The sequence below is a fragment of the Phocoena sinus genome, chromosome 9 (assembly GCF_008692025.1).
Source record: "Phocoena sinus isolate mPhoSin1 chromosome 9, mPhoSin1.pri, whole genome shotgun sequence".
Taxonomy (NCBI): domain Eukaryota; kingdom Metazoa; phylum Chordata; class Mammalia; order Artiodactyla; family Phocoenidae; genus Phocoena; species Phocoena sinus.
In genome coordinates this window covers 44,563,381-44,590,525 of record NC_045771.1, presented here as the reverse complement: position 1 = coordinate 44,590,525, position 27,145 = coordinate 44,563,381, and the positions used below count along the sequence as shown (strand labels likewise).

Here is a 27,145-nt window from a genome sequence, read left to right as displayed (position 1 = left end):
AAAGAACAAGTCTGTGTAGTGTTCTCCGGAATGGGATCCAAGCTTTGGAATGTCTGTGCTTTGCATCTGTATACAAACAGAAACCCACAGAGGTATGTATTTGGGTTTGCATGTGGGTATATAACCACTCACATAGAGCCTTGATTTGCAAGCACAAGCATAGAAAATGTGGTCACAGTATTCTCCATGTCATTATTATCGGTTTGCTCCTTTTTCTGAGGAAGTCAGGCTTCAAATTATACCTGCCAGCCCTCGGTTGGACACCACATGAGACAGCACGGTTAGACACCATGGGGGACCACCCAAGATGTGGAAGAACATTTGTTTCCTTGGCTGGGAAACTTCAAGGAATGTGTAACATCAACATAGTGGGTGTTGAATTGTCGTTAAAGTATTGATACTTCCTAAATCTTGTGTCCTGATTTCATCATCTTCCTTCATTCCACTCTAGGGAAAGACATTCCTGGGCAGGCATCTCTGGTGTTTGATGTTGCATTATTGGACCTCCATAACCCCAAGGATGGCATTTCCATTGAGAATAAGGTAGTACCTGAAAACTGTGAGCGGCAAAGTCAAACGGGGGACTTTCTCAGGTATCATTACAATGGCACACTTCTGGATGGCACATTCTTTGATTCCAGGTAAGCAAACAACAGGGTCCTTCACTTACCAGAACATCTTATTAAATATAGTTTATAGCTTGTCAGTGCTGATTTTGAGTTAGTATTTTCGTCTCCAGTGTAGGTTTCTATTTTCTGATACTGAATTCCTTCAGAGGTTGTTAGAACAGTCTCCTTGGGGCCTGTGAGAGATGGATCTGCAGGAAAGCAGGAGAGGCTCACCCTGGACTCCCACAATCCCTCTAGACTGTGCTCAGCTATCCAAGTATAAACCCAACTCTGGGGTCCAAGGTGGGAAGTGACCAGGAGGCAGGTCCAGGCGGTAGGATGCAAAGAGAACAGACTTGGTGCTGGGAGACCTGGATTCCAGTCCCTGTGTGTGGTGCACTAGGTGTGTGACTTCGGATAGCATTTGACCTCCCTGAGCTTCAGGTTTTTCGCTGTTGTTAGCACCTTTCTCAAAGAGATGGTTAGATTAAAGAGAGAAGGTAGGCAGAAGCCCTTTGCAAACCTTAATGGCTTATCTGCTGCAGGGACTGTTTGGATGCTGGGCGGAGCCTGTTGTTATTCAAAGCTTTGTTTTGTTTATCAGGCTTAGCCTGCAGTTGTGAGCAAGCAACAGGTGTCTGGTATGTGTTGCTCATTCAGGTGGCATGCGTTGTTTGGATTCCTTTAGCTTCCTATAGACCTAGCAAGTAGTGACAGCAATCTACCTGTTTCTCTGAGGTAAGAGACTTCTCATTTAATTAGTCACCCAGAAACATTACAGAATTTTTATACGGTATAATTTTATTTGCATAATTCATTCTTACTACTCCGCGGATCCCTTCTTTTAAATTTTTCATTTGACTTTTTTGGAAAAAGGCAATAGTCTCATGGTTCAAAATTAAAACAAAATATGCGTTAAGATATGTTGTACCAACCATCCCTGCCAACCTCACATCCCCCTCCCCCCAAGCCACTTAGAGTTAACCACTGTTATTAATAAGTTTCTTTTTTCTTCAAATGTGTGGATTTTTTTCCTAAAGCAGATATAAGCAAATACAATTGTTATATTATTTTCTCCGCTTTATAGTATATAGCATATAGAATATATATACATCTATAACATTATGTATTATATACATATACAGATAACATAATGTTACGTACTATATACACTATTATGCTCCTTGCTTTTTTTTAAAATTAATTAATTTATTTTTGGCTGCCTTGGGTCTTCGTTGCTGCGCATGGGCTTTTCTCTAGTTGCGGCGAGCAGGGGCTATAGTCTTCGTTACGGCACGCGGGCTTCTCATTGCGGTGGCTTCTCTTGTTGTGGAGCACAGGCTCTAGGCGCACGAGCTTCAGTAGATGTGGCATGTGGGTTCAGTAGTGTGGCTCGCGGGCTGTAGAGTGCAGGCTCAGTAGTTGTGGTGCATGGGCTTAGTTGGTCCGCAGTATGTGGGATCCTCCTGGACCAGGGCTCGAACCCATGTCCCCTGCATTGGCAGGTGGATTTTTAACCACTGCGCCACCAGTGAAGCCCCTGCTCCTTGCTTTTTTTCACCTTGGAATTTTTCCATATTAATGCATAGAGAGAAATCATTTTTTATGTCTGTGTAGTGTTTCATTGAGTGAATATACCATATTTATCTAACCATTCCCCATTGATGACATTTGAGTTGTTTTTATTTTTTCTATTAAAAAAAATTCAGAGAGTGTGTGCGTGTGATTACTTGTCACATATGAGCTTGGTTCTGTCTTTTATTCCCTGGAATTTTATTTTTAGTTGAAAAGCCATTTTTCTAGTGGATACCAGATTTCTTTCCATATTAATGGAACCAGTTTTCTTAGGTTTCAAACAGATTTCCATTTTAGTACACTGGGGTCTAATCCATCCTAAGAGCTAAGTAATATTCCATTATATAGATTTGCCTTAATTTAGTAATCAATCCCTATTATTTTCTATTTTTGATGTTCTAAGAGGGACTACAATAATTATTTTTGTAGCTAAATCTTAAATAATATGATTGTTTCCTTAGGATAAATTTCTAGAAGAATCTCTAGGTCTAAGGTTATGTGTATTTTTACAGCTTTTGATACAAGTACCAAGTTGTCCCCTAGGAAGGTTTTACATCACTAAGAGTACCCCATTTCCTGCAAACTCAGCAACATTGGGTATTATTTAAAAGTAATCTTTGCCAATTTATAGGAGAAAAGTAGAACTTTATAATTGTAATGTGAATTTCTTTGATTGCTATTAAGGTTGAAATTCTTTCAAATGTTTATTGACTATTTGGATATTTTCTTTTGTGATTTACCTGTTGGTGTATTTGCCTGTTTTTATATTGAGGATATTGGTATTTGTCCTTTTCTTATTAATTTAAAATCTCTGTACATTAAAGATATTAACATTTTTATGGTTGCATATTGTTGAAAGCATATTGCCTGTTTATTTGCATTTTAATTTCGGTTGTTGTGATTTTTGATCTGTTTAAATATAAACCTTTTATGTTGTTAAATACATTCCATTTCTCCTTTATGGCTTCCTTTATTCTTATGTAAATTCTTATATATTCTGTCTTGAGTAACTTGCTAAAAAGTCTCTCCCCACCCCGGACTTGTTTTTTTTCCCCTGGAGTATATAAATATTCACCTGTATTTTCCTCCTGCTCTTCTAATGGCTTTATTTTTTTATCCTTTAAAGTATTCTCTATTAGAATTTTTATTTTAAAGAATATTATGTTCTTGTTGTATAAGTGAAACAATGCAAAGATATTTAATAAAATGTAATAATTTCACATCAACCCCTTCCATTTTCACCACTCGAAGTAAGTATTAAAAAGCTTCTGCAGGCTCTCTCCGTGTTTATAAATGCTTTCATGTTTCAATCTTAAATCCATCTGGAATTTATTGTGGTGTTCAGTATGACAGTAAGGATCTAAATGGTTTTTTCCAGATGGTTAGCCAGTTTTTCCAACACCCTTTATTGAATAACTGTATTTTCCTCACTCATTTAAAATCTGACAGTGATCATGTACCAAATTCTTGTATACACTTTTGGGTCTTGGTCTAGAATTTTTATCCTTTTCCAGTGATCCAGCTATTTCTGGGCCACAATCATACCTTTAGCTATTGTAACTTTTTAGTTTGTATGATAGAGAATATTCTTTTTAAACATCATTTTTTCCTACTGTGATACATTGATATGGTTCAAAATCCTAAAAGTGTAAAAGAATATACAATGAAGAATTTTTCACCTATCCTTGTCCCTCAATCACCCAGTTCCCCTCTTCTCAGGGAACCAGAGTTATGCACTTCATAGGTCTTCCATACATATACAATGAAATACAGATAATTATGTAGAAAATCTGCTTCCTGGATGAGGAGAATCATTTGTTACTATCATTTCTTCACGTCCCTTGTTTTTGTGGTCCCTGAGGGGTGTTGAGAAGGAAGAGCCTCTCACAGCTCTGCCTTTTCATCTCCCCGGTCCCACTGCTGACCATCTCTGACACAGTCATCCTTGGGCTGTGTTTGATGAGGTGACAGTGGAACTGACTGGCTCTTTCTCAGGACAAGCTTTTTGCCACATCTGCTCCAGCTGGGGGTGGGTAATGGGTACAGATCACTGTGGTTCAGAGTTCAGTATCTGAAGTGGCAAATGAAGTTTTATTATTTTATTCTGGAATCATCAGGCTTTGTTTTCTCCAAACTCATAGTAATCAGACTCAATTGGCAATTAATACAGAGGCTGGATCTCTCCACTGAGTGGAATGCTTGGGGCTCCTACCAGAGGCACTTGGGAAATTCAGGTACTCACCGGGAGGTAGCTTGGTGAGCATGGATTGCAGTAGGGCGAGTTCACTGCAGAGTTAAATTGCTCTCAGTATATATGCTACTTTTCTGGCAATCTGAATATTCATGTCCCACATATACAGATACTCTCCTCTTTAGAGAAATTCTTAGTTTCTTTCTTTTTTTTTTTTCCTTTTTGGGCTTTCATTTGAAACTTTATGTTAGAGTAATAGAAGACTCTAGAACTTCTAAGTTGTTTCTTTGCAAGAGATAACAGAGAAATTCTTAGTTTCTGACAAGGGCCCCCTTGATGCTTTTTTCATTAACCTGACGTGGTCAACAAGCGTAGAGTCCGATTTACATTATAGCTACATTTCTGCATGATTGCTTCTTGTAACCCGCATCCCATTCATAACCTGACCAAACCAGAGGGCTGGAGGGCTCGTTTCTGGGAGCGTTTGTGCAGGCGGCAGCTCCCACGCAGTGTGTGGATCCTTGTTCATCATTTCAGGGGGGCGTGTTTCCTGGCTTGTACTCAGATTCTAGGGTTCACCCTCTTCTGGAGTCTGGAGGCCCCTGCGCTCTGTTGCCTCATGGTACCAACTACACTGCTGCTGCGGTATCCCTCGTGACCAAGCTCTTTTCCTCTTTCCCAGCTACTCGCGGAACCGCACCTTTGACACATACATTGGGCAGGGCTACGTGATTGCTGGGATGGATGAAGGTTTACTCGGCGTTTGCATTGGAGAGAAGCGGAGGATCGTGGTCCCCCCTCACCTGGGGTATGGCGAGGAAGGAAGAGGTAAGCGCTGGCTGCCTTCTAAGACTGCCTTAGAGAGGCACTAACTGATGCTTCCACGCTGCTTGGAACCAGGGCCTCTGGCAAAGCGTAGAAGCTAAAGTCTAGCTTCAGACTCGAATACTCAAATAACTCTAGTTTTTAGAGATGCTCTGTCATGACTCCTTGTTCCCCCTGCCCGTTTTCCTTTTCCTTTTGGAAAATTTAAAACCTACACCAAAGTTGAAAGAACTGTACAGTGAACTCCACTTAGATTCGCCAGTCGTCAACATCTTGCTATATTTGCTTTATATATATAACTACAGTACATTTTTTCTTTGTTGACCATTTGAAAGTAAATTGCAACCCCCCTTTTTTTGTTTTTCGTTTTTATTGAAATATATTTGACATATAACCTTGTGTACATTTAAGGTGTACATGTTATTTTGATACATTTATATATTGTAATGTGATTGCCATTGTGGTGATAATTAGCACCTCTATCATGGTACATAATTATCATTTCTTTTTGATGGTTGGAATAATTGATAATTAGCAAGTTTGATGATTATAAGACAATATTGTTGTCTATATTCACTATACTGTGTATTAGATTTTGGTTTTTGTTTTTAACAACTTTATCGAGGTATTATTTACATACCATAAAATTCACCCAATTTAAGTATACAATTCAATGACTTTTGATAAATGTTATGAGTTGTGCAACTATCACCTTAATCCAGTTTTAGAATATTTGTCACCCAAACAGCAAACTTCTTTTTAAAAGTTACACAAAAAATATATGCTGACTTTAGAATAAGAAAATAGAGATCAACAACAACAAAAATCTCCAATAATCTCACCACCCAGGAATAACCATTGTTAATGTGGTAGGTGGAGTATCGGCCCCAAAAGATGTCCATGTCCTAATCCCCAGAGACTTTGCAGATGTGATTAAGGTAATGGTTTTGAGATGAGGAGATTATCCTGGATCATCCAGGTGGCCTTGATGTACTTACAAGGATCTTTGCAAGAGGGAAGCAGGAGACCAGAGAGAGGAGAAAATGCTACACTGCTGACTTAGAGGTTGGAGGAAAGGGCCACAAGTCAAGGAAGGAGGGTGGCCTTGAGAAGCTGGAAAAAGCAAGGAAACAGATTCTCCTGAAACCTCCAAAAGGAACACATCCCTGCCAATACCTTGAATTTAGACTTTGAGTCCAGAGTTATGAGAATAAATTTATGTTGTTTTAAGCCACCAAGCTTGTGGTAATTTGTTATAGCAGTAATAGGAAACTCATATAACCGTGAAGTGACTATCCTTCTATACTTTTGAGTATATGTGAATCTATGTAGATAAAAGGAAATAAACACATATCCATCTACACTATTGACAAAAAATACTACAGTATTTTTTGTCAATAAATACTGACAAAAGTGGGATCACCTATACATATTACTTTGTAATTTCTCTCTTTACGTAATTTGTCGTGAACAATGTTTTATGCCAACAGGTTGCATAGAATTTTAATGGTTGCATAGTATTCCAAACCATATTTCCTTTATTATTTTTTTTCTCAGATACCATTTTTTGCTAACTTACTTTGGAAGAGTTGATACAGTATTTATTTTGCTTTTGTGTTTTTTTTGCTGATGAGATTCTGGCTGGCCTGGCTGGCTGTACACATTCATTTCGTTAACCTGCTTCTGACTTCTACTGCTACAGTGGATTTCAGAATTTTCCCAGTAGGATTTGTTTGGAGGATCTAAGAATCATCAGGTTGGTTGGAAACTAGGCTGTACCATGGAGAAACATTATTTTTCCTGACTTAAATGTCTGATTTATAAAGCCACAACAAATCACAGCTTAAGGTCTTAAGATCATTCAACAAACCTTGCTTCATGTTCTGTTTGCCTAGTGTCTTGATGCTCTGTTGTTTTGTATTATGTAAATTTCTACTTCTAGCCAAATACATGCAGGAATAGACAAATACTTTCAGCATATTCATGTTTCATTTTGCCCTCAGGACTAATTCTTCCTTTCCCTAAAAAGAATAGACTGATGGAAAACACTTGCTTAAATTATTTCTCCTTTTGGCTTTCTCACAAGTATGAGACAGTTTTGCAAAGAATTATATAAGGCTCTGGGAAACATTTGAAGTCTCGTAAATTTTCTGGGCATGAGGCTACTTCACCCTGAATCATTTGTTCCCATGGTGGGGGGAGGGGCACCATGGCAAGTAACACCCAGCTGCTCTTGCACAGGGTCGGTTTCTGTCCTATTGGTTAGCGAGTGCCCTTGGCCTCCTTGTGGGGTTTGCCCAGGACCTAATGCTAATCACTGAGGGACTGACCTTAGAAGGGTGTCAGGACACAGAGGAAGCCTGTGGCTTTCTCACCACATACCACAGGGCCAGGCACATGGTAAGCATTCAGTAAATATTTGTGGAAGGAAGAAATGCTGGACTCTCCGACTCATTGGCATTTCATTTTGTTGCAACCATTTTCTCTTGCAGGGTTGGTGGAGGGGAGGGGATAGGCCTTCTGTAAAGGCTCTGGCCCTTTCTGCTGTCTGCTTTGTTCCATGGGGACAGCCCTGAATTTAGAGCATTTGGATGTTTGCAGCCCCGAAGTAGAGAATGGATTCTGCTGCAGGGTTGTGGCAGCATCACTTCCTCAGTTTCTGTTCCCCAACTTCCACATGACCTTTTAAGCACTCTTTTTCAAAAGTGAAGAAAGCTAATATTTTACCCACACTGTGAAGGACTTCTCATGTACGAGCTCATTCAAACCTCAAAACAGTTCTCTGTTAACGAGGCCCAGAGAGGTTGAGTCATTTGCTAGAGGCCACAGTAGCTAATCGGTGATGGAGTTGAATTGCACCCAGGGTTCTTGCTGCCTGTGTCATAGGCAGAGGGGAAGAATGAGTTTCCATTACGCTGTGACTTGTTGATACCCATATATGAAGAACTGAGAACTCCAACCAGAAGTCCCAGAGCTCTCAGAGGAAACCCACGCTGCCAAGAGCTGCCGTGTTTCCTTCTGGCCCAGTTGGCCGGCCGCTTTATTTTTTGTCATCTGTGTCTCTTCTTTTTTTTTTTTTTTGGTGGTACGCGGGCCTCTCACTGTTGCAGCCTCTCCCGTTGCGGAGCACAGGCTCCGGATGCGCAGGCTCAGGGGCCATGGCTCACGGGCCCAGCCGCTCCACGGCATGTGGGGTCTTCCCGGACTGGGGCACGAACCTGTGTCCCCTGCATCGGCAGACGGACTCTCAACCACTGCGCCACCAGGGAAGCCCTGTGTCTCTTCTTGAGGCGGCTTATCTAGTGGGAAAAATTGATGAATACTTTTCTGCATTGGTTAAGGGTTTATTCAGAGAGGAGGCTGGTGTTGGGCCTAATGAAATGTTGGATTATTTTCACCTGTTTACTGGTGTTGGGGAGGAGATAGTTTCCTCTACCCTTCTAGGTTCTTCTGGCTGGTCTAAGAAATAAATTGATATGAGACAGATTAACAGGAGAAAATCAAACAAATTTTAATAACATGTATATATGGGAGAGACCTAGGGAAACTAACTCACCAAAATGTCTGAAGCCCTCACCTTAAACACCACCATTGGCTAAAGACAGAAGAGGATGTTGGGGGTAGTGGTTTCGGACCTGGAGATGGAAAAGCAAAGGTTTGGTAAACAAATGTTTACGGGGCCACACAGACATTGGGACACCAAGAGAAATTTTAACTAATAGACTTTGCTAGGTTCCTTCCTGTCTCCACATCCAGTTCATACAGTAGTTATGTATGGTGATAGCTCCCCCCATGCCCCAACATTCTTCAGGCAGTTAAAGAGGTAAAAAGAAAGGTTTTCTTTTTTCTTTTTTTTTTTGAGTTTTTGCATCTTGTTTATTTTCAACTTGAAATAATCCACATGTCGAAGAGACATTTTTGGGGTGGCAAATTTACTCCCCTACACTGGTCAGCACTTATTTTTACACTGTATATTCTTTGGAGAAGGCAGAGCCAGATAGAGGGAATGACGGTGGAAGGGGTGCTGGCTGCCTGGGGCAGGTGGGATCTTATGGCTCGAGGTCTAGTCTGGATTTTTTTGTAGGCCCAGCAACCCCATCTGTCTGTCCATCAAAGATTTAGTGAGTGCCAGGATTCCCTGGTGGCGCAGTGGTTAAGAATCCACCTGCCAATGCAGGGGACACGGGTTCGAGCCCTGGTCCGGGAAGGTCCCACATGCTGCGGAGCAACTAAGCCCGTGCACCGCAACTACTGAGCCTGCGCTCTAGAGCCCATGAGCCACAACTACTGAGCCCGGCTCTAGAGCCTGCGAGCCACAACTACTGAATCCCGTGCGCCTAGAGCCCGTGCTCTGCAACAAGAGAAGCCACCGCAATGAGAAGCCCGCGCGCTGCAATGAAGAGTAGCCCCTGCTCGCTGCAACTAGAGAAAGCCCACGTGCAGCAATGAAGACACAACACAGCCAAAAATAATAAATAAATAAAAATAAAATTTATTAAACAAAAATTTATTGAGTGCCTTCATGACCAGACACTGCCCTAAGGTATTGGGGATTCAGCAGAGAAAAAGACAAACTCCCAGCCCACATAGAGCTTACGTTCTTATTGATGCCTCAGTAGATGTGCATTTGTGCCTTAATCAGACACCTGGTAGACTGACTCATGCTAACTTCCTAGGAGCTGACATAGAACCAGACATTGAATACTTACTTGAAAGGGTGTGATTGACCTCTCCACTGATCAGAATACTTGCACCTGGGATCCTGGGGGCCTGAGAAGCTGGGTTAGTTATCAGGAAAGTGTTGGGCAAACTGATATCAGAGCACAGGGGCGTGGGGTAGTCCTGGTGCCCTAAGATAGTCCTGCATATGAATGTACCTTTAAGGGTGTCAATTAAAACAACAACAACAACAATGTAAGAGCTGTGAGTTCAGTTTTATAGTTTTATTTGGGGTTACTGAGGACTATATAGCCTGGGAGATAGCCTCTCAGATAGCTTTGAGGAACTGCTCCAAAGAGGTAAGGGGGATGGCCAGTATATATGTGAATTTGGAGGAAGGATATGTACAATAAAGCACACATCTTTTTTTCTTAAATTAATTAATTAATTAATTAATTATTATTTTTGGCTGTGTTGGGCATTGTTGCTGTGCCTGGGCTTTCTCTGGTTGTGGTGAGTGGGGACTACTCTTCCTTGCAGTGTGTAGGCTTCTCATTGTGGTGGCTTCTCTTGTTCTGGAGCACGGGCTCTAGGCACAAAGGCTTCAGTAGTTGTGGCACGTGGGCTCAGTAGTTGTGGCTTGCGGGCTCTAGAGCACAGGCTCAGTAGTTGTGTTGCATGGGCTTAGCTGCTCCACGGCATGTGGGATCTTCCAGGGCCAGGGCTTGAACCCGTGTTGCCTGCATTGGCAGGCAGATTCTTAACCACTGTGCCACCAGGGAAGCCCTAAAGCACACATCTTGGTAGAAGGTAACTGCTAGTCACGGGGAATAGGTATCTCAGTTACTGACTTTAGTGCTTTTCTAAGTGTAGGAAGATGCAAAAGTCTGGGTTCATAAAGTTTTCTCCTGAAAACCTCTAACTACCTGGAGGCCTGTTCTGCCAGTTTTCCCAGAGCACAGGTACCTTATCCCTGATCTTCCCCCTGAATGTTTTCCAAGGTGTGCTGTAGGTCAGTGACTGCAGTGGCTAATGACTGAATTCTTGTAGATCCAGGTGGCAAGCAACATTCACTTAGTTGGTGCTGGGCTGCAAGCCTTGTAGTTGCCCAGCCTTGAAGCTGAAGAAAGAGCCCAGAGACAGCAACAGAGACATCAACCAGTTATTGGATAAGGGATCTTACAAGTCTGCAGCAAAAGATCCTGGAGTAACACCCCATCGTGAACGGCAGAGAGCAGGCAGTACATGGCAGGAATCTTCGCTACTTGCAGGGGAGAAGGGGCCATCATTTAAAGGGGGAACTGATGTCAGCTTGGCTCATCACTTACCAGGGAAACCAGCACCTGGGGCAGGGGGCAAGCATGTAGGCAGTTACTGATTAAGCGCTATGATTAAGAGAATTGGATAGTCATGTGAGTGAAGCAGGGACTGGTTGAGCAGGGGCTGTACAGAGAGCAAGAAAACAGCCCTTTTGAATGGTCCAACCATAGACTTGGCAAGGGGAGGTTAAGTTTGTACCAGCCCAATGCCATCAGTTTCTTGTCCCTTTCTGGGCTCCGTCCACACGTTTTTTTCAGAGAGGTTATTAGAGCTGCTCAAGATGCGCGTTCTTTTCCACCAATCCCCTTCATCACAACCATGGCCTGCGCCTTGATCCTCCTCATGGAGATCAGAGGTGGGGCTCCTAAATCTCCTCAGCTGCTCACTTGCAGACCATTTAGCACAGCGCTCCTAAACCTTGGCTGCCCCTTAGAAACTCCTGGAAAACCAATGCCTGGTGCCGCTGTAGTCCAGCCGTTCTGCAATGTTGTGGCATATCACAGGCAAGAATCACCTGGAGAGCTTAAAGATCACAGAACCAGAGGTGCTGCATGGGAAAGGGCCTGGCCCTTTGCGTTTTCACCAAGTTCTCCAGGACATCCTGATGGCGCCCAAGGCCGAGATCACTGCACTAGGTGAGCTGTATCTGAATCTCAGAGTGGGGCCCAGGTGATGTTTTTTTAGATTATCATGATTTTTTCTTTTATTCTGTGAATGTGGTGAATTATTTTTTTATTGTGGTGAAATGCACATATTTACCATTTTAACACGTTTTAAATTTACAGTTCGGTGCCATTGAATATATTCACAATGTTGTGTAACTGTCACCACTGTCTATACCCAGAACTTTTCCATCATCCCCAACACAAACTCCCCATTACCCTCTCCCCCTCCAGCCCTTGGTAACCACCGTCCTACTTTCTGTCTCTATGAATTTGCCTATTCCAGGTGCCTCATATAAGTGAAAGCATACAATATTTGTCTTTCTGTGTCTGGTTTCTTTCACTGAGCATAATGTTTTCAAGGTTCGTTCCCAGTTGGTTTTAATGAGCAACCAGGATTGAGAAACCACTTGTCTGGCTCCACAACCACTGCCCCCCGTTAGTGTGTGCTGTTTCCCACAAAGAGCTGCCCTTGGCCCTGGTTCCAGGCACCCTCCTATGGCAGTTTGCAATACCTGGTTCCTCTGGGAAAGATCCTGGACCCTGTTAACCACTCACTTCAGCAACTCCCCATCACTAGTGAGTATGAGGCACCTGTGTGCTGCTGTAAAAGCCCAAGCTTCTCTAATTACTACCTTGGTAACTTTGGGCAGCCATCAAAATCTGTGCCTTAGTTTCCTCATCTGTAGGTTGGGAATATAGGATTATAATGAGAATTAAATAAACTAATACATCTAAAGCACTTAGAAGGGTGCCTGGTACCTAACAAGCACCTACCCATTAAGTGTGTGTTAGAGAGACAGCAGCCGAGAAACAGATGAGCACATGGTGGGGTGGGGGTGGTGTGATCTGGAGGATGGGGGGTGGGGAGGGGCTGTTGATGTTCACATAGCGCTACTGACTTCTGTCTATAGCTGTGTTGTTTTCTTGAACAAGTTATATCTGAGTTGGTTTTCTTGTCTGTAAAATGCTAATGAAAATATTATGCCTCCTTGATTCTAAGTAACACTATGTACAATTTTTTTAAGTGTAAACTTCTCTGAAATGATCTGGGGGTGTGGTTAACAACTGATACCCTCCTGAGAAGCTGTCATTAAATGAATGGATGACCTGCTACTCCTGCATTCATGGTAATATTTACCCAGCAGGGTTCCTGCAGGGATTTAATGAGAGAGTGTATGTGAAAAATGCTTTGTAAACTGTAAAACATTATTCAGATATGAGATAATGCTTTCAAAAATGGAAAAGAGTAATAATTTTGTGTAGAACAAACAGGATGTGTTGTAAAGCACTTTGTGAGTTGTTAGGTGTAGTATATCTTAAGGGGCATATATGGGCCAAGTTTGGCTAGGTGATTTCCCCTGTGAAGTTTCTGTTGGTTTTGCTTCTCTTAAGCAGTGGTAGGGCACTAAAGTGATTTTCATTCTACAGCTGATTTTCTCATCTCACCTCTTACTTCTAGCAGGAGCGGGGCAAGCCTTAATTTGGTTGAGCTTTAGTTTTCTCATCTGTGATGAACTTAAGCCATAAATCTTTCAGGTTGAACCATTCCATGGGGCAGTAGTACCGTGTCTTGAATTTTAGTGCAAAGTGTGCTCCTGACTGTGGACCCTGGACAAATCTGTGCCTCAGTTTCCCCATCTATAAATTGGGTTAGGCTACTTCTAATGGCCCTTCCAGCTTCACTCTTCCAGCATTGCCTAGGATTTCACAGCTGGGTCCCCATGTTCCTCACTGGAGGTCTGTGAGCAATACCTGGTGATACTTGGGAGGCACGTGCGCTGCTGCTTGGAGGGTTCCCTCTAATTGCCTTTGTCTGTCCTTTAGGGAACATCCCCGGCTCGGCCGTGCTGGTGTTTGACATCCATGTGATTGACTTTCACAACCCTTCAGACTCCATCAGCATCACCTCCCACTATAAGCCCCCCGACTGTTCAGTGCTGAGTAAGAAGGGGGATTACCTCAAGTATCACTACAACGCCTCACTTCTGGATGGGACGCTGCTGGATTCCACGTAAGGGCTGCCAGGGATCGGTGGGGTGTGAGCCTGGCAGATAACAGTCAGTGTTCCAACAATCCTCCTTTTCTTTTCATCAGATACTGGTTGAGAGCTTTTATCTTCATGCCCTTTGCGCTGAGTATCTCAAGTGTACATTGCTACTCCGGTGCATTGTTCCAAGAGTTCCCTATGAATGGTTTCATCCTGCACCCGTGAAACTGTCTTTCTGAAAAGCAGATCTCATCTTATCCTGCTGTCTTTAAAAATTAACCCACAAATAAAATCTAAACTCCAGAGTCTGGCACATCAGGCTCTCTTGTCAGCTCTGTTCTGCCTCGCCAGCGTCTTCTGCTGAGGCCCATCTTCTGCCTCCCAGGGGTGCCATGTGCAGTGGTGCAGGATATGCACTGCTTACACCCTTCCTTCTGGCCAGCTTCTGCCTTGGCTTAAATGTATTCCCTTTTCTCAAAATCTTTGCTTAATTCCTAGGAAGAATCAGCTGCTCCCATTTCTGCAGTCTCATAGTCTCATAATGTTTTATGTATTACATGCCTTTTAGTTATTTTTGTTTCTATCGCTGTTGCTGGTCTGAAAACCTTAGACTCCCAACATGTTTATTCATATTATTCCTTACACGTAGACCAGAGCATAGCACAAAGGGAGTACTTTATAAATGTTAAGTGATTGAGATGAATCTGAAAATATATTACTAGGAATCAACAGTGTATACTAGTATCACACAGGTAAAAGGAACTTTCCTTCTTATGTATCGGAATCTTCAGAGGTATCTATAAGTTAATACACTATTCTCTTCTTTGGGAAAGAAACATTTTTGGCCTTTTTAAAAATTTTATTTGGGCTTCCCTGGTGGCGCAGTGGTTGGGAGTCCGCCTGCCGATGCAGGGGACACGGGTTCGTGCCCCGGTCCGGGAGGATCCCACATGCCGCGGAGCGGCTGGGCCCGTGAGCCATGGCCGCTGGGCCTGCGCGTCTGGAGCCTGTGCTCTGCAGTGGGGGAGGCCACACAGTGAGAGGCCCGCGTACCACAAAAAAAAAAAAAAAAAAAAAAATTTTATTTACTTTAGGCTGCATTGGGTCTTCGTTGCTGTGCACGGGCTTTCTCTAGTTGTGGTGAGCGGGGGCTACTCTTTGTTGTGGTGTGCTGGCTTATTGCGGTGGCTTCTTGTTGCGGAGCACAGGCTCTAGGCGCGTGGGCTTCAGTAGTTGTGGCACACAGGCTCAGTGGTTGTGGCTTATGGGCTCTAGAGTGCAGGCTCATCAGTTGTGGCACACGGGCTTCAGTAGTTGTGGCGCATGGGCTTATTTGCTCCGTGGCATGTGGGATCTTCCCGGACCAGGGCTCAAACACATGTCCCCTGCATTGGCAGGCAGATTCTTAACCACTATGCTAACAGGGAAGTCCCTGTTTCTTTTATTTGTTTATTTTTGGCTACATTGGATCTTCGTTGCTGCGTGTGGGTTTTCTCTAGTTGCAGCGAGCAGGGGCTAATCTTTGTTGCGGTGCATGAGCTTCTCATTGTGGTGGCTTCTCTTGTTGTGGAGGACAGGCTCTAGGCATGTGGGCTTCAGTAGTTGTGGTACACGGGCTCAGTTGTTGTGGCTCGTGGGCTCTAGAGCACAGGCTCAGTAGCTGTGGTGCATGGGCTTAGTTGCTCTGTGGCATGTGGGATCTCCCCTGACCAGGGCTCAAACCCGTGTCCCCTGCATTGGCAGGCGGATTCTTAACCATGGTGCCATGCAGGGAAGCCCTCAGTCTTTCTTTATGTCTCCATATAAGTACACCCATTTTTGTATTGAGCCTGACTTAGATTCCCAAGTTTAGTCTTGAGGAGAAAGAAGGGCTTCATATAAATATGTGCTACTGCATTTATTCTAGATGGGGAGGGTCTTCTTTCCCCCTCACACGTACCTCTGCCTTCTAGCTTCAGGTGACAGAGTGTGGCTGGGGAGAGCCAGCGTGGAGAGCCTGAGGGACATACTCCTCAGAGCATTCTCTCTGGTGCTATGAGATCCGGTATCCTCAGGCAGTTAACGTTATTTCATGAGATCTAAAACGTGCTGGTTGTTAGAAGCATCATTTTATGTGTCTCAAGAAAGTAAGAACACTGCCAAAAAACAATGAGATGATGTCAACTGTAAGATGTATCCCAAATCAAGAGATATTAAAATGTGAAAAAAATATGCATTATAGAATCAAGGAAATATGTTCTAGGTTCTGGGGCCCAGATTTACAGGGACCTGGCTTGCAACAAACCTCTTTGCACTGATGATTAGACAGTGAGGAAGAAGCATGGCTTGTAGTTGTTTGGGGAACAAGCGAGCTTATGCATGGGAAAACTAGGTTAGAACAGTCTGTAAGGCCGATGGCTAGCTGTCATTGCTCTGGCCAACGTTCATATTCTTGTCTGGTGCTCCTGTGGCCTTGGAAAGGGAAGCGGGGGTGGGAAATGAACAAAGGAGTTTCTTCTCTGGTGGGTTCGGGATAGGCTTCCCACGTGGGGTGGGGAGAATCAGTCTTCCTGCTTCTAACGTGTGTTTGGTGGATGCATAATGTCACAGAGCATCCGGGAGCCGCGTGATGCTCCTTCCTCTTCTCAGAAACTCCATTCTGAACCACGTGAGTCATTTGTGTCACGTGTAAATTGACACGGAAGAGCAGTGTCTGGGCGTCCCTGCTGGTCTCCGCTGGGTGGAAGCTTCAGAATAATGGGATAATGGGAAGTGTGGCAGGAGACTGCTTACCGGGGTGTGGGAGAGGAGCTCCTTCTGGAAGAGGGGATCTGGTCCCACCCCCAAGCCCACATGGGCTCTGTAAACAACGAGGCAGGTGCTGCTGTGGTTGCTCGCTCATCAGCGCTAGGAGAATCCACGATGGAGAGGATAGAGGGGAATGTGGGTGGAGAGCCAGAGGGGGCAGCCTGCAGGCAGGAAGCAGGAAGCCTGCAATGAATGGGAAGTCGGGAATGCACAGAAGGAATGAGGAGAATGTCTGAGAGAAAAACGGCAAAATAAAAAATAAAAATAAAATGATGACTTGAAGAAAAAGAATTAGCAGGTTTTCAGAGATGACACATGAAAACAAATTGCTTGCTTGGAGGATTTTTTTTTTAACTTATTTATTTATTTTTGGCTGTGTTGGGTCTTCGTTGCTGCGTGCGGGCTTCCTCTAGTTGCGGTGAACGGGGGCTCTTCATTGTGGTGCACGGGCTTCTCATTGCAGGGTTCTCTTGTGGAGCACGCACGGGCTCTCGGCACATGGGCTCAGTAGTTGTGGCGCATGGGCTTACTTGCTCCACGGCATGTGGGATCTTCCCGGACCAGGGCTCGAACCCGTGTCCCTTGCATTGGCAGGCGGATTCTTAACCACTGTGCCACCAGGGAAGCCCTTGGAGGATTTTTTTTAATGTATGTTGAAACTGGCCTCAGAGAAGAGTAAACATTTGTTATTTGATAACTAAATGAGTTCTCAAATATTCTGTAAGACTTTGAAACCCAGTAGTCCCACGGGAAGTTCCCCACGGTCCCTGGAGAGAGGCAGTGTGAGGGCGCCTCTGTGCTGCTGACAAAGGAGGGATTGTGTGTGGGGCAGGACAGAGGACCCGCCTGCCCTCCCGCAGGCCTGGGGCCAAGGCATCCTGTGCCAGAAGTGGCTTTGTTTCTGCTTCCTCCCAGGTAGGACAAATGCAAACGCGGTTTTAATTTGCTAGCTCCAGAGAACCAGCCTGGCCCTGGGAACCAGCTTGAGGAGGGAAGGAGGCTGCGGCCCTGCAGCCAGGGGAGGCTGGGAAGCCTGAGAAGGGGAGGTGACCAGGGGAAGTCCCTTCCCTGTTGTCACCACTTGGTGATGGCCATCAAGGGGCGCCGAGATATCCAGGAGGCTTTTCTTCCTCGCCATTGAAGAACATTCCCACTGTTTGCCTTTAGGATGTGATAAGAATGCCATCAATTTGGAAATAGATTTACTTTTAATGAATGAGGTGATTGAGCCAAGTTTTATTTGTTTAGATTCCCCTGGGACCTTGGGCATCAAGGATAATTAACACCATGGCCCAAGTTCATAGTTATTTTTCTGGAGTCATAGGCTATTACAGGCACAAGCACTTCACACTCTCAAGGCCATCCATTTATTGAGCTCTTCATGCTTGCTCTCTGCCGTGCCAAGCATATTATTTACTATTTGAAACCTGTGCCATAGCTGTTATTATCTCCATTTTATAGATGAGGAAAACTGAGAGATTATATTTTCTAGGGTCAAATTAAATTTGACCAGGATTCAAACTCAGGTCTTGCTGAATCCAAATACCAGGACCTTAACTACATTATGTATTTTTAAAATTCTCATGGAAATTTCTGACTAGCTACAACACTGACTAAAACTTAGAGAAAAATTGCAAGACCAATACAAAGAACTTCCCCGCTACGCCGAACCATTGGTGAGAAGGTTGCCACTGCGATGGCTCTTCACCTCTGAAAACTATAGTGTGTATTTCCAACAGAGGTGGACATTCTCCTACATAATTCAATTAAAATCAGGAAGTTAATGTTGATACATTACTTTTAATCCTCAGACCCCACTTAAGATTTGCCAATGTTCCAATAAGGTCTTTTAAAGCAAAAGGATCCATTCCAGTATGTCCAAAACTCTCAAACTCTCGAACTCCCTTAGTCTTCCTTTGATTTTTACCTTGACACTTCCGAAGGTTATGGGCTGGTTGTTTTGCAGAATGTCCCTCAATGTGGGCTTGTCTGATGTTTCCTTATGATTCCATAGGGGTTTGTATCTTTGGCAGAAAGATCACAGAAGTGATATGTTCTTCTCAGGAGGATACTCTTAAGTACCAGTGGGTTCATGGTACCAGTGGGTTCATGGCCTAACCAGGGACTCTTCTGTTTCATTTTTAGGTGGAACTTAGGTAAAACGTATAATATCGTTCTGGGATCTGGACAAGTCGTGTTGGGAATGGATATGGGTCTCAGAGAGATGTGCGTTGGAGAGAAACGGACTGTGATCATTCCACCCCACCTGGGCTATGGGGAGGCTGGTGTGGGTGAGTATGCAACAATGTTAAAAGGTGTTTGGGGCACATTCACCATCTGTATTTTGTGCTTATTTAGAACCACAATATGTTTCTTCCATTTAAAACCCAAAGACTGTGGGACTTTTTTTTTTTCTAATTTATTTTTGGTTGTGTTGGGTCTTCATTGCTGTGCGTGGGCTTTCTCTAGTTCCAGCAAGCAGGGGCTACTCTTCCTCGTTGCGGTGTGCGAGCTTCTCATTGCCGTGGCTTCTCTTGTTGCAGAGCATGGGCTCTAGGCGCACGGGCTTCAGTAGTTGTGGCTCACGGGCTCTAGAGCGCAGGCTCAGTAGTTGTGGCACACGGGCTTAGTTGCTCCGTGGCATGTGGGATCTTCCCGGACAAGGGCTCAAACCTGTGTCCCCTGCATTGGCAGACGGATTCTTAACCACTGCACCACCAGGGAAGCCCGGGGACTTTTATTTAAGTATTTAGCATTTTTGTTTCAAGACCCCGTGAATTTGGTGTTAGTGCCACGTTAATGGGATTAAGCAGGGGTTTCTGTGAAATAAACCTTGGCTCTTCAAACCCACATGTGGGAAATGTCCCTGAAAGGGCTTGCCAGGTGACTTCTCTTAGGTGAGCCAGGTGCTTCCTTGGGGAACTGTTTCCCAGGACACTGGAATGCTGAACCTATAAGCTATCCAAGGAGATTTGCTTGTGGAAGAGATTGGTTTCAAGTTCTGGAAATACTGGCGTTACTTTGCCCTCACAGCTGTTACGGTTTACTTCATGATTTTGGCCAAAATGAGCCCTCCTCATGGGGGTGGGTGGGAACCCCTTCTTTTTCAGTTTTTATGCCCCTACTGTCTGGAGATGGAGGAGATGGGAAGTGCTAACTTATAGAAGTGATAAGCACTTTGGATTTTCTTTTTCAAAATTTTTAAGTAATTGTAAAAGATACTCTCTGCTAATGCCCCCAATCGGAGGAGAAACACTTTAAAAAATATGTTGTATATCCTGTATGACCATGCTCCTATGATATAGATTATAGTTATAATATATAATTTAAAGTAATGCACATTTATTTATAGTCACATACTTATAAGTTCTTTTGGGCTCATACTACATATACTGTTCTAGAATTTGTGTTTACAAATCATATCCTGGATCATGATTTTAAGGCATACTGTATTATTCTTAAAGTTCAGCGGTAAGATTTATTCAAAAGTTCAAGCACCATTGTAGTCTCTGCTAGTGGCTTTTAAACTTTTTTCACCAAGACACAGTAAGAATTACATTTTATCTCCCAATCTGTGTTACACATAAGCATGCAATTTTACCTAATATACATATCCATTTAATTTTATATATAAAATTAAAACTAAGTTTCATAAAATAATACCTATCCTTTCTATGTGCAATGTACTCTGATTTTACTCTATCCCTTAATTTAAAAAAATATTGGTCACCATTCTCTAAACTGATTTTGAGACTCACTACCCACAGTTTGGAAAAACCACTCACTGATTGATGCTGAACTTTCTTGCTTTTGCAAGAGATGCCTCTATCCATGAGGCAGCTAGAACCGGGGTGGCCGGCCAGGGGAGGATGAGAGGGGCGTGCCCTCCTTCTCGTTGCTAACGCCCCCTCCTCCCGTTGCTGCGGCAGATGGAGAAGTGCCCGGCAGTGCTGTGTTGGTGTTTGACATCGAGCTGCTGGAGCTCGTGGCTGGCCTGCCGGAGGGGTACATGTTCATATGGAACGGCGAGGTGTCAGCCAACCTCTTTGAAGAAATTGACAAGGACGGCAATGGAGAAGTCCTCCTGGAAGAGGTAACTGACCTTTTTGAAGGGAAGTGGGACCCAAGGAGTTCAGGGAGCCTCACTGGGCCGGGGTACCCATCCGGAATGTGAAGCCTCTCGGAGTGAGGACAGCTGTGCTTGCTTGTGATGCTGGTAACCTTCATGCTCATGTACCAAGCACTTGCACACAGTCTCTAAGTTGAGCTCACAACTCCTCTTTGAAGAAACTGAGGCCCTGAGAGCTTCAGGGCTTGGCTCCAGGTCTCAGAGCTCGGATTCAGCTCTTCATTCCTGGGTGCTCACTGCGGCCTGCACTGTGCTAAGTGTTTTTCACATATATTATCTCTCTTGGCCTTCACAACAGCCTTGTAATCATCCCTATTTTTCAGAAGAAGCAGCTGTGCACAGAGAAGGTAAATGACTTCCCCAAGGTTGCACAGCCATCCAGCGGTTTGTACACATCCCCGTCTGGAGCATCTGGATCCTGTGTTGTTTCTCCTGCACGAGACACCCCTTTGTGGAACTGGGCAATAGAGTCCTCTGTCTTGTCACAGCCCCAGGGAATTCCAGTTCTCCGCCTGTTCCACGTCTGCTTATTCAAGGACGTGGCTCCAGCCTTCTCCCCTATCTCTCTTCTGTCATCATCTCCCCAGCTACTGGACCGTTCACATTAGCCCGAGAACATGCTGCTATTTTCCCTTCTCTTAATACATCTTTCCATTTCTTTTAGGTCTTTGCTCCCTTTACAGCAAAAACCTCAAAAGAGTTGTCTGTCCTCCCTGCCTCCAATTCCTTTCCTTCTAATCCATTTCACACCCACTCCTGTTGGGTTTTTATCCCTTCACGCCACTGAACCTGGTCTCACTAAGGCGCTGAACCTTACTTACTCTTACTGTAGCACAGCTGTCTCCTTTCCCTGGCTTCCACAGCACAGTTTCTATGTGTTCCTTCTACCTCACTGGTGGCTCCTTCTCAGGAGTCTTCTTCCTGGGCTCTTCGGGTGGAGGCTAAGTCCTGAACTTGAGCTCTTCTCCCCCTTTACATCACACCCTTGGTGGTCTCCTCCAGTCCCATGGCTTTACCATCTTTGTCCTGTGACTTCCAGACGGGCAGCTCCGGGCTCATCTTCTCTCCACTTCACACTCAGGTATCCAACTGCCCACTTGATATCTTCATTTATTGAACCCCCAATATCCATCCCCCCGAACTTGCTTCACCCAAAGCCTTCCCCATCTCATTCGATGGCATCGCTGTCCTTCCAGTTGCTCAGGTGAGAGCACTCAGTCATCTCTGACTCCTCTCCTCCTCTCACAGGCTAGAATAAATCCATCAGGAAATTATTCTAGCTCTATCTTGAAAGTATATCCAGAAGCTGCCCACTTCTCATCACCTCTACTCCATAGCATCTCAGTCCAGTGCCCACCACCTCCCGCTTGGACCTCTACGAAGGTCTTCTTGCTCTTACCCTTGCCCCTCACAGCAGCCAGAGTGATCCTTCTAAAATATAAGTCAGAGCATGGCCTGCTTCATCTCAGAACCCTGCAGAAGCCTCCTGTTGGGCTGCATCCCGCAGGCCTGAAAGCCTTGTAGTTGCCCAGCCTTGAGACTGAAGAAAGAGCCTAGAGACAGCAACAGAGACATCAACAACTTATTGGATAGGGGTATCATACAAGTCTGCAGCAAAAGGTCCTGCAGCTACCCCCTATGACTGTGTACGGCAGACAGGAGGCAGGACATAACAGGAATCTCCGTTACCTGGGGGAGAAGGCCACCATTTATAGGGGAATTGACATCAGGTTGGCTTATCAGTTACCAGGGAAACCAGCAGCTGGGGCATGTCCCTCACAGCCCCAGGTTAATGACCATCACGAGGGCAGAGGTTTCCCTTTACTAAACTAGCAGGTGGAGCCATTCTGGCCTAAGGATTAGAACAATCACGAGCTGGGGCAGGGGGCAAGCATGTTCTTGTGAGTAGGGTGTAGGTGAAGCAGAGACTAGTCAAACAGGGGATGTACAAAGACAAGAGAACAGCCATCTTGAGTGGCCTGACCATACATCCCCCTATTTCCAAAGTCTTTGCAATGGCCCACAAAGGCCCTCCACCACCTGCTTGCCGTAACCTCCTCTCCAACAAGTCTCCCTTTGCTGTCCTGTAAACACACTGGGCATGTCCACCCCGGGCCTTTTTACCAGCTGTTCTCAGCTCAGACACTTCCCCTAGATAACTGTTGGGCTTGTTCCCTCACTTCCTTCAAGCCTTTGCACAAGACTCTTTCGCATTAGGGTTTTACCCTGACCACCAAATTGATACTTCAACCCGTTCCCCTAACTGCACTCTGGATCTTCCTTACTTGGCTCTACTTTTTCATTTTTCTGGAGCATTTTACTTTCTAAGTTAACATGTAGTTTACTTACTTTTTAAATGTTCCTTTTTGATCATGTATCTTGTCCGCTAGCATGTGCTAGAATTGCAAGGGCAGGATGTTTTGCTTGTTTATCGATATATCCCCAGGGTCTAGGATGGTGCTTAGCACACAGTAGACAATCAGTTTTTATTGTATGAATGAATGAATGACTGAATGAATTAGAGGCGAGGGTGGTTAGGGGATTGGCCTTTGGTGGAAAACTGAGTGTTGATTTGGGGAAAAGGGATAGTTCCAGTGGTTGCTCTGTATTGGCTGCCTGGGACCTAAGGGCTCCTGGAGTCATTTTGGCAGGGGTTTTTTAACCTGCATCTGGAGGAAAAAACCCGGGTCGTGTAGCTCAGAAGATTTTGTCTGTTCTGCTGGCTCAGACTCAAATTCCAGCCCCATCACCCTTGGGCTGCTCTGTTCAGGCTCCAGCTTGGTGTACTCAGCTGCTGTATCTCATGGTCTGTCCTGCCCCTTTCTCTCCAGTTCTCAGAATACATTCATGCCCAGGTGGCATCTGGCAAAGGGAAACTTGCCCCTGGATTCGATGCTGAGATGATTGTGAAGAATATGTTCACCAACCAGGACCGGAATGGAGATGGGAAGGTCACGGCTGAGGAGTTTAAACTCAAAGATCAGGAGGCAAAACACGACGAACTCTAAACCTGATATGAGCTTGTGTGATGCCAAGCCCCCTGTTGTGGCAGAATGTGCAGTGAGGGTGTGAGGGTCTCTCAGAAGGGGAATCGTCAGCAAGTAGTAGGTGGGTCATATAGTACCTGGGACATACATCGGGGTGGGTTGATACGCATGGTGAGAATTTTAGGCTGATGCCGGTGATACTAAAAAATCAGTGCGGGTGCCTTAGCATGGGTTGTGTAGAATATTGAAAATGCTGCATTGTCAGCAGTTTCCTGAGCCTTCTGGGTAGTTTTGTTATTAAAGGAAAATAGTGTCATACAGAAGTTATAATCATCTTGGAGGGAACAGAAGAACACGTGTCTAGGATATTTACATAAAGAGGATTAAAAATGTTTTTAACTTGCTGGTGTTTTAAAATTATTCTCCAGATGGCTAGAAGAGACAGAGGGCATGCCCCAGCAGGATTCCCAGAGAGCCCCAGAAAAGTTTCCCCAGTGGCCCGTATGGGCCCTGGTAATGCCCAACCTCCACCGTGCCTCTACTCACACACTCACACAGACACACACACACACAGACACACACACACACAGACACACACACACACACACACACACACACACAGGTGTGCTCTTCTAGTTAATCATACCCCACCTCACTGTGGTCCTCCCATTGGCTAGGTAACTTGGAGGTTAAAAAGAAAATCAGTGGACCAAACAAAAGGCATCTTGGACCATGAGTAAAGAATTTGATTCTGCATTTGTCACATAAGATTATCTTCTTCACTCTTGCTTATTCCCATCACTCTATCCCATAGCACCCTCTCTTCTCACCCTGAATCCTTTGATCAGATATAGATACACATAGGGCTGGTGGCTAAGCCTAGCTCCAGAGTTATCTCACTGTGGCCAAGATGGAAATGTCATCCCAACAGGTGAGCATAGACAAAGTGACATATTTCTGCCTCTCATTCGTGTCCTAGAGAGGGAGGTGCCCTAAGGCCTGGGAGCCTCTCTTTGCATAGAAGGACACTGTACCTGCTGGCCTGTCCCACGTTATGCAGTAACCACCTTGCTGCCTCATGTCCTCTGTTCCCAAGTGGTGGTGGCACTCACCCTGCAGTAACCAATGATTTTCCTTTTGAAACAGCTTTGTTTTACTAATTTAAACTATTTTGTACTGATGTAGCCCTGAGATAGATAGTTCCTGAAAATGCTGTGCACTCACTCAATGGAATAAATGTTGGAAGATGACTTTTTCATAAATAAAATATTGAATTATATCATCAGGTTTTGTGGTATTTTATCTGAAGTCTCATTTTTCCCATGAGAATACACCATGCCATCAGAATCCCCTTGACAAAAACTCAGCAGGACTGAACTGGAAGAAGTGGAAGATTGCCGTACGGTATATAGGGGATGTATCAGTCAGAGTCCTGGCTGCAAACATACCCTCATGTGGGACTTCTGAAGAGAAGCTAATGAAAGTACTCTTTACAGAAGCGTGGGCAGGGCTCAGGGGGCCCAGTAAGGACGTCGAGGTACCCATGACTGCTGTTGGCCAACGACAGTAGGAAGCTCTTCCACCCCTGGGCCTCAAGGGTCCAGGGGAGCCTGGGCGGGGCTGCCTGGTAGGAGCTGGTAGAGGGATGCAGCCACTCCCAGAGCTGTGGCTGGCAGTGGAGCAGAGTACTGAGGGGGGAGACACCCATCCTCTCTGTCCTGCCACTGGCTCCCATTAGCTGAAGCCAACCCGAAGCCAGAGGGCAAGGAGCTCAGGGGCTGGTGTTCTCAGGGATCAGTGTTTTGGGGTGCAGAGGAAGGTGGAGAATGACCAGTTGGGGTTGGGTTGGAAGCAAATGGAGAATAACTGGCACAAGTATAGGGAAAAAACTATACATATATGGCTTTTTAAAGAGCAAATGTTCTGGTTTACTCTTTGCAGAAGCAACTTCAGGGACTCTGTGTGCTTTTGGGAGGGGAAGGAGGTGCCCGTGGCCTTCCTATCTGTTCCCTAACCGTCTTCTACGGTGCACACAGTCACTCAGCCTTTTCATTTAACAGAATTCCTTAAGGGCACTACATACGTTTATGATCTGCTAAACTGAACTGCTCTTTGGAATGCATTTGACCTCTAGCATTTCATTATACTTACCTTACGTATCTTCATGAAGATAAACATCCTGTGCTTGTTCTCTACCCTAGATCTTTAGATGGTCCTGTTTGAATTTCTTCACTGGCTGTTTTCTATAGTGGTGGAGACAGGTTGGCTGAATAAAAAATAAGTTTCTCTGGGGAAATTAAGGACTGTGGGCCTTAGAGCTTCAAGAATGGAGGGAAACTTTAGCTTGTATTTGTTTTTGTATTTAAACTGCCTACCTGACTGCTGAACTGGGACACTGGTCTCTTCTGGCCTTCAGACTCGGACTGAAGTCTCGGCTCTTCTTGGGTCTCTGTCCTGCAGGCTTTTGTTGTTCAGCTTTACTGAGGTATAATTAACAAAACTGTAAGACATTTCAAGTGTATGTGATGATTTGACATAAATGTACATTGTGAAAGGATTCCCCCATCTACTTAAATTAACATATACATCACCCATCACCTTTTTTTTTGGAGAACGTTTAAGTTCTTCTCTTAGCAAATTTCAGCTATATGATAGCGTTATCAACTATAGTCACCATGTTATACATCAGATCCACAGACCTTATTTATCTTATAGCTGGAAGTCTGTATCCTTTTTTGTATTTCCCCCACCGTCTAGGCCCTGGTAACCACTTTTTTACTGTTTCTATGACTTCAACTTATTATTTTTTGATTCCACATATAAGTGATACCATGCAGTATTTATCTTTCTAAACCTTTGACTTACTGAGTGCTGCCTGGCACTTCCATTCTTTCCGTTGCTAAGGGAACATATGCATTTTGTTAGGGAAGTTGGCCCGACTGCAAGATTATACATAAGCACTTTAATATCTTAGGTTTCTAGGAACAGAGCTGCTTTCTTTGAAAGCTGCTTTCTTTCTTCCCTTGGATATCTTAGGGTCCGGAGTCTTTTTATAAAATAAGAATACTGCTCTCAATTATTTATTGCTAGTTGCAGATATTATTAAAATAGTGTTTGATTCTGTGTGGTCATCCTTAATGTTGGAATTTCAATAGGTCAGGGGAATTCCTTCCAGCTTACAGTGGCCATATTTAAATCTCATTGAAATGCAGACAACATCCAGATTTATAGTTCCCCAAATTTCTCCTCTGAGCTCTAATCTGCCTATGGTATCTTCTCCTATATATCTCACAGGCATCTCAAACTGTGTGTTCAAAATAGAATGTATATTCCCACTCCCTTCCCAGCACCTTCCATCCAAGCCTGTTCTCTCTCATTCTTCTCTTGTACCCATTCGTTCAAACCAGACACC

The 27,145-nt window shown here is 44.4% G+C and overlaps 1 protein-coding gene across 4 annotated transcripts in view; it reads left to right on the top strand.

The window, feature by feature from the left end:
- The window catches only part of FKBP9 (FKBP prolyl isomerase 9), a 50,878-nt gene extending 25,863 nt beyond the window's left edge, over positions 1 to 25,015 (top strand). The window contains exons 5-11 of one of the 4 annotated variants that reach the window (XM_032642375.1): positions 452 to 641; positions 5,057 to 5,202; positions 13,668 to 13,854; positions 18,763 to 18,908; positions 20,547 to 20,710; positions 21,070 to 21,093; positions 21,786 to 25,015. In XM_032642375.1, the coding sequence (XP_032498266.1) occupies positions 452 to 641; positions 5,057 to 5,202; positions 13,668 to 13,854; positions 18,763 to 18,908; positions 20,547 to 20,710; positions 21,070 to 21,093; positions 21,786 to 21,863 (935 nt within the window). In that variant the 3' untranslated portion in view covers positions 21,864 to 25,015. Of the gene's footprint in view, positions 1 to 451; positions 642 to 5,056; positions 5,203 to 11,681; positions 11,814 to 13,667; positions 13,855 to 18,762; positions 18,909 to 20,546; positions 20,711 to 21,069; positions 21,094 to 21,785 lie in introns of all 4 variants that reach the window. The other 3 variants (XM_032642373.1, XM_032642372.1, XM_032642374.1) reach the window with 3 other exon arrangements.
- The last annotated feature ends 2,130 nt before the right edge of the window (positions 25,016 to 27,145 follow it).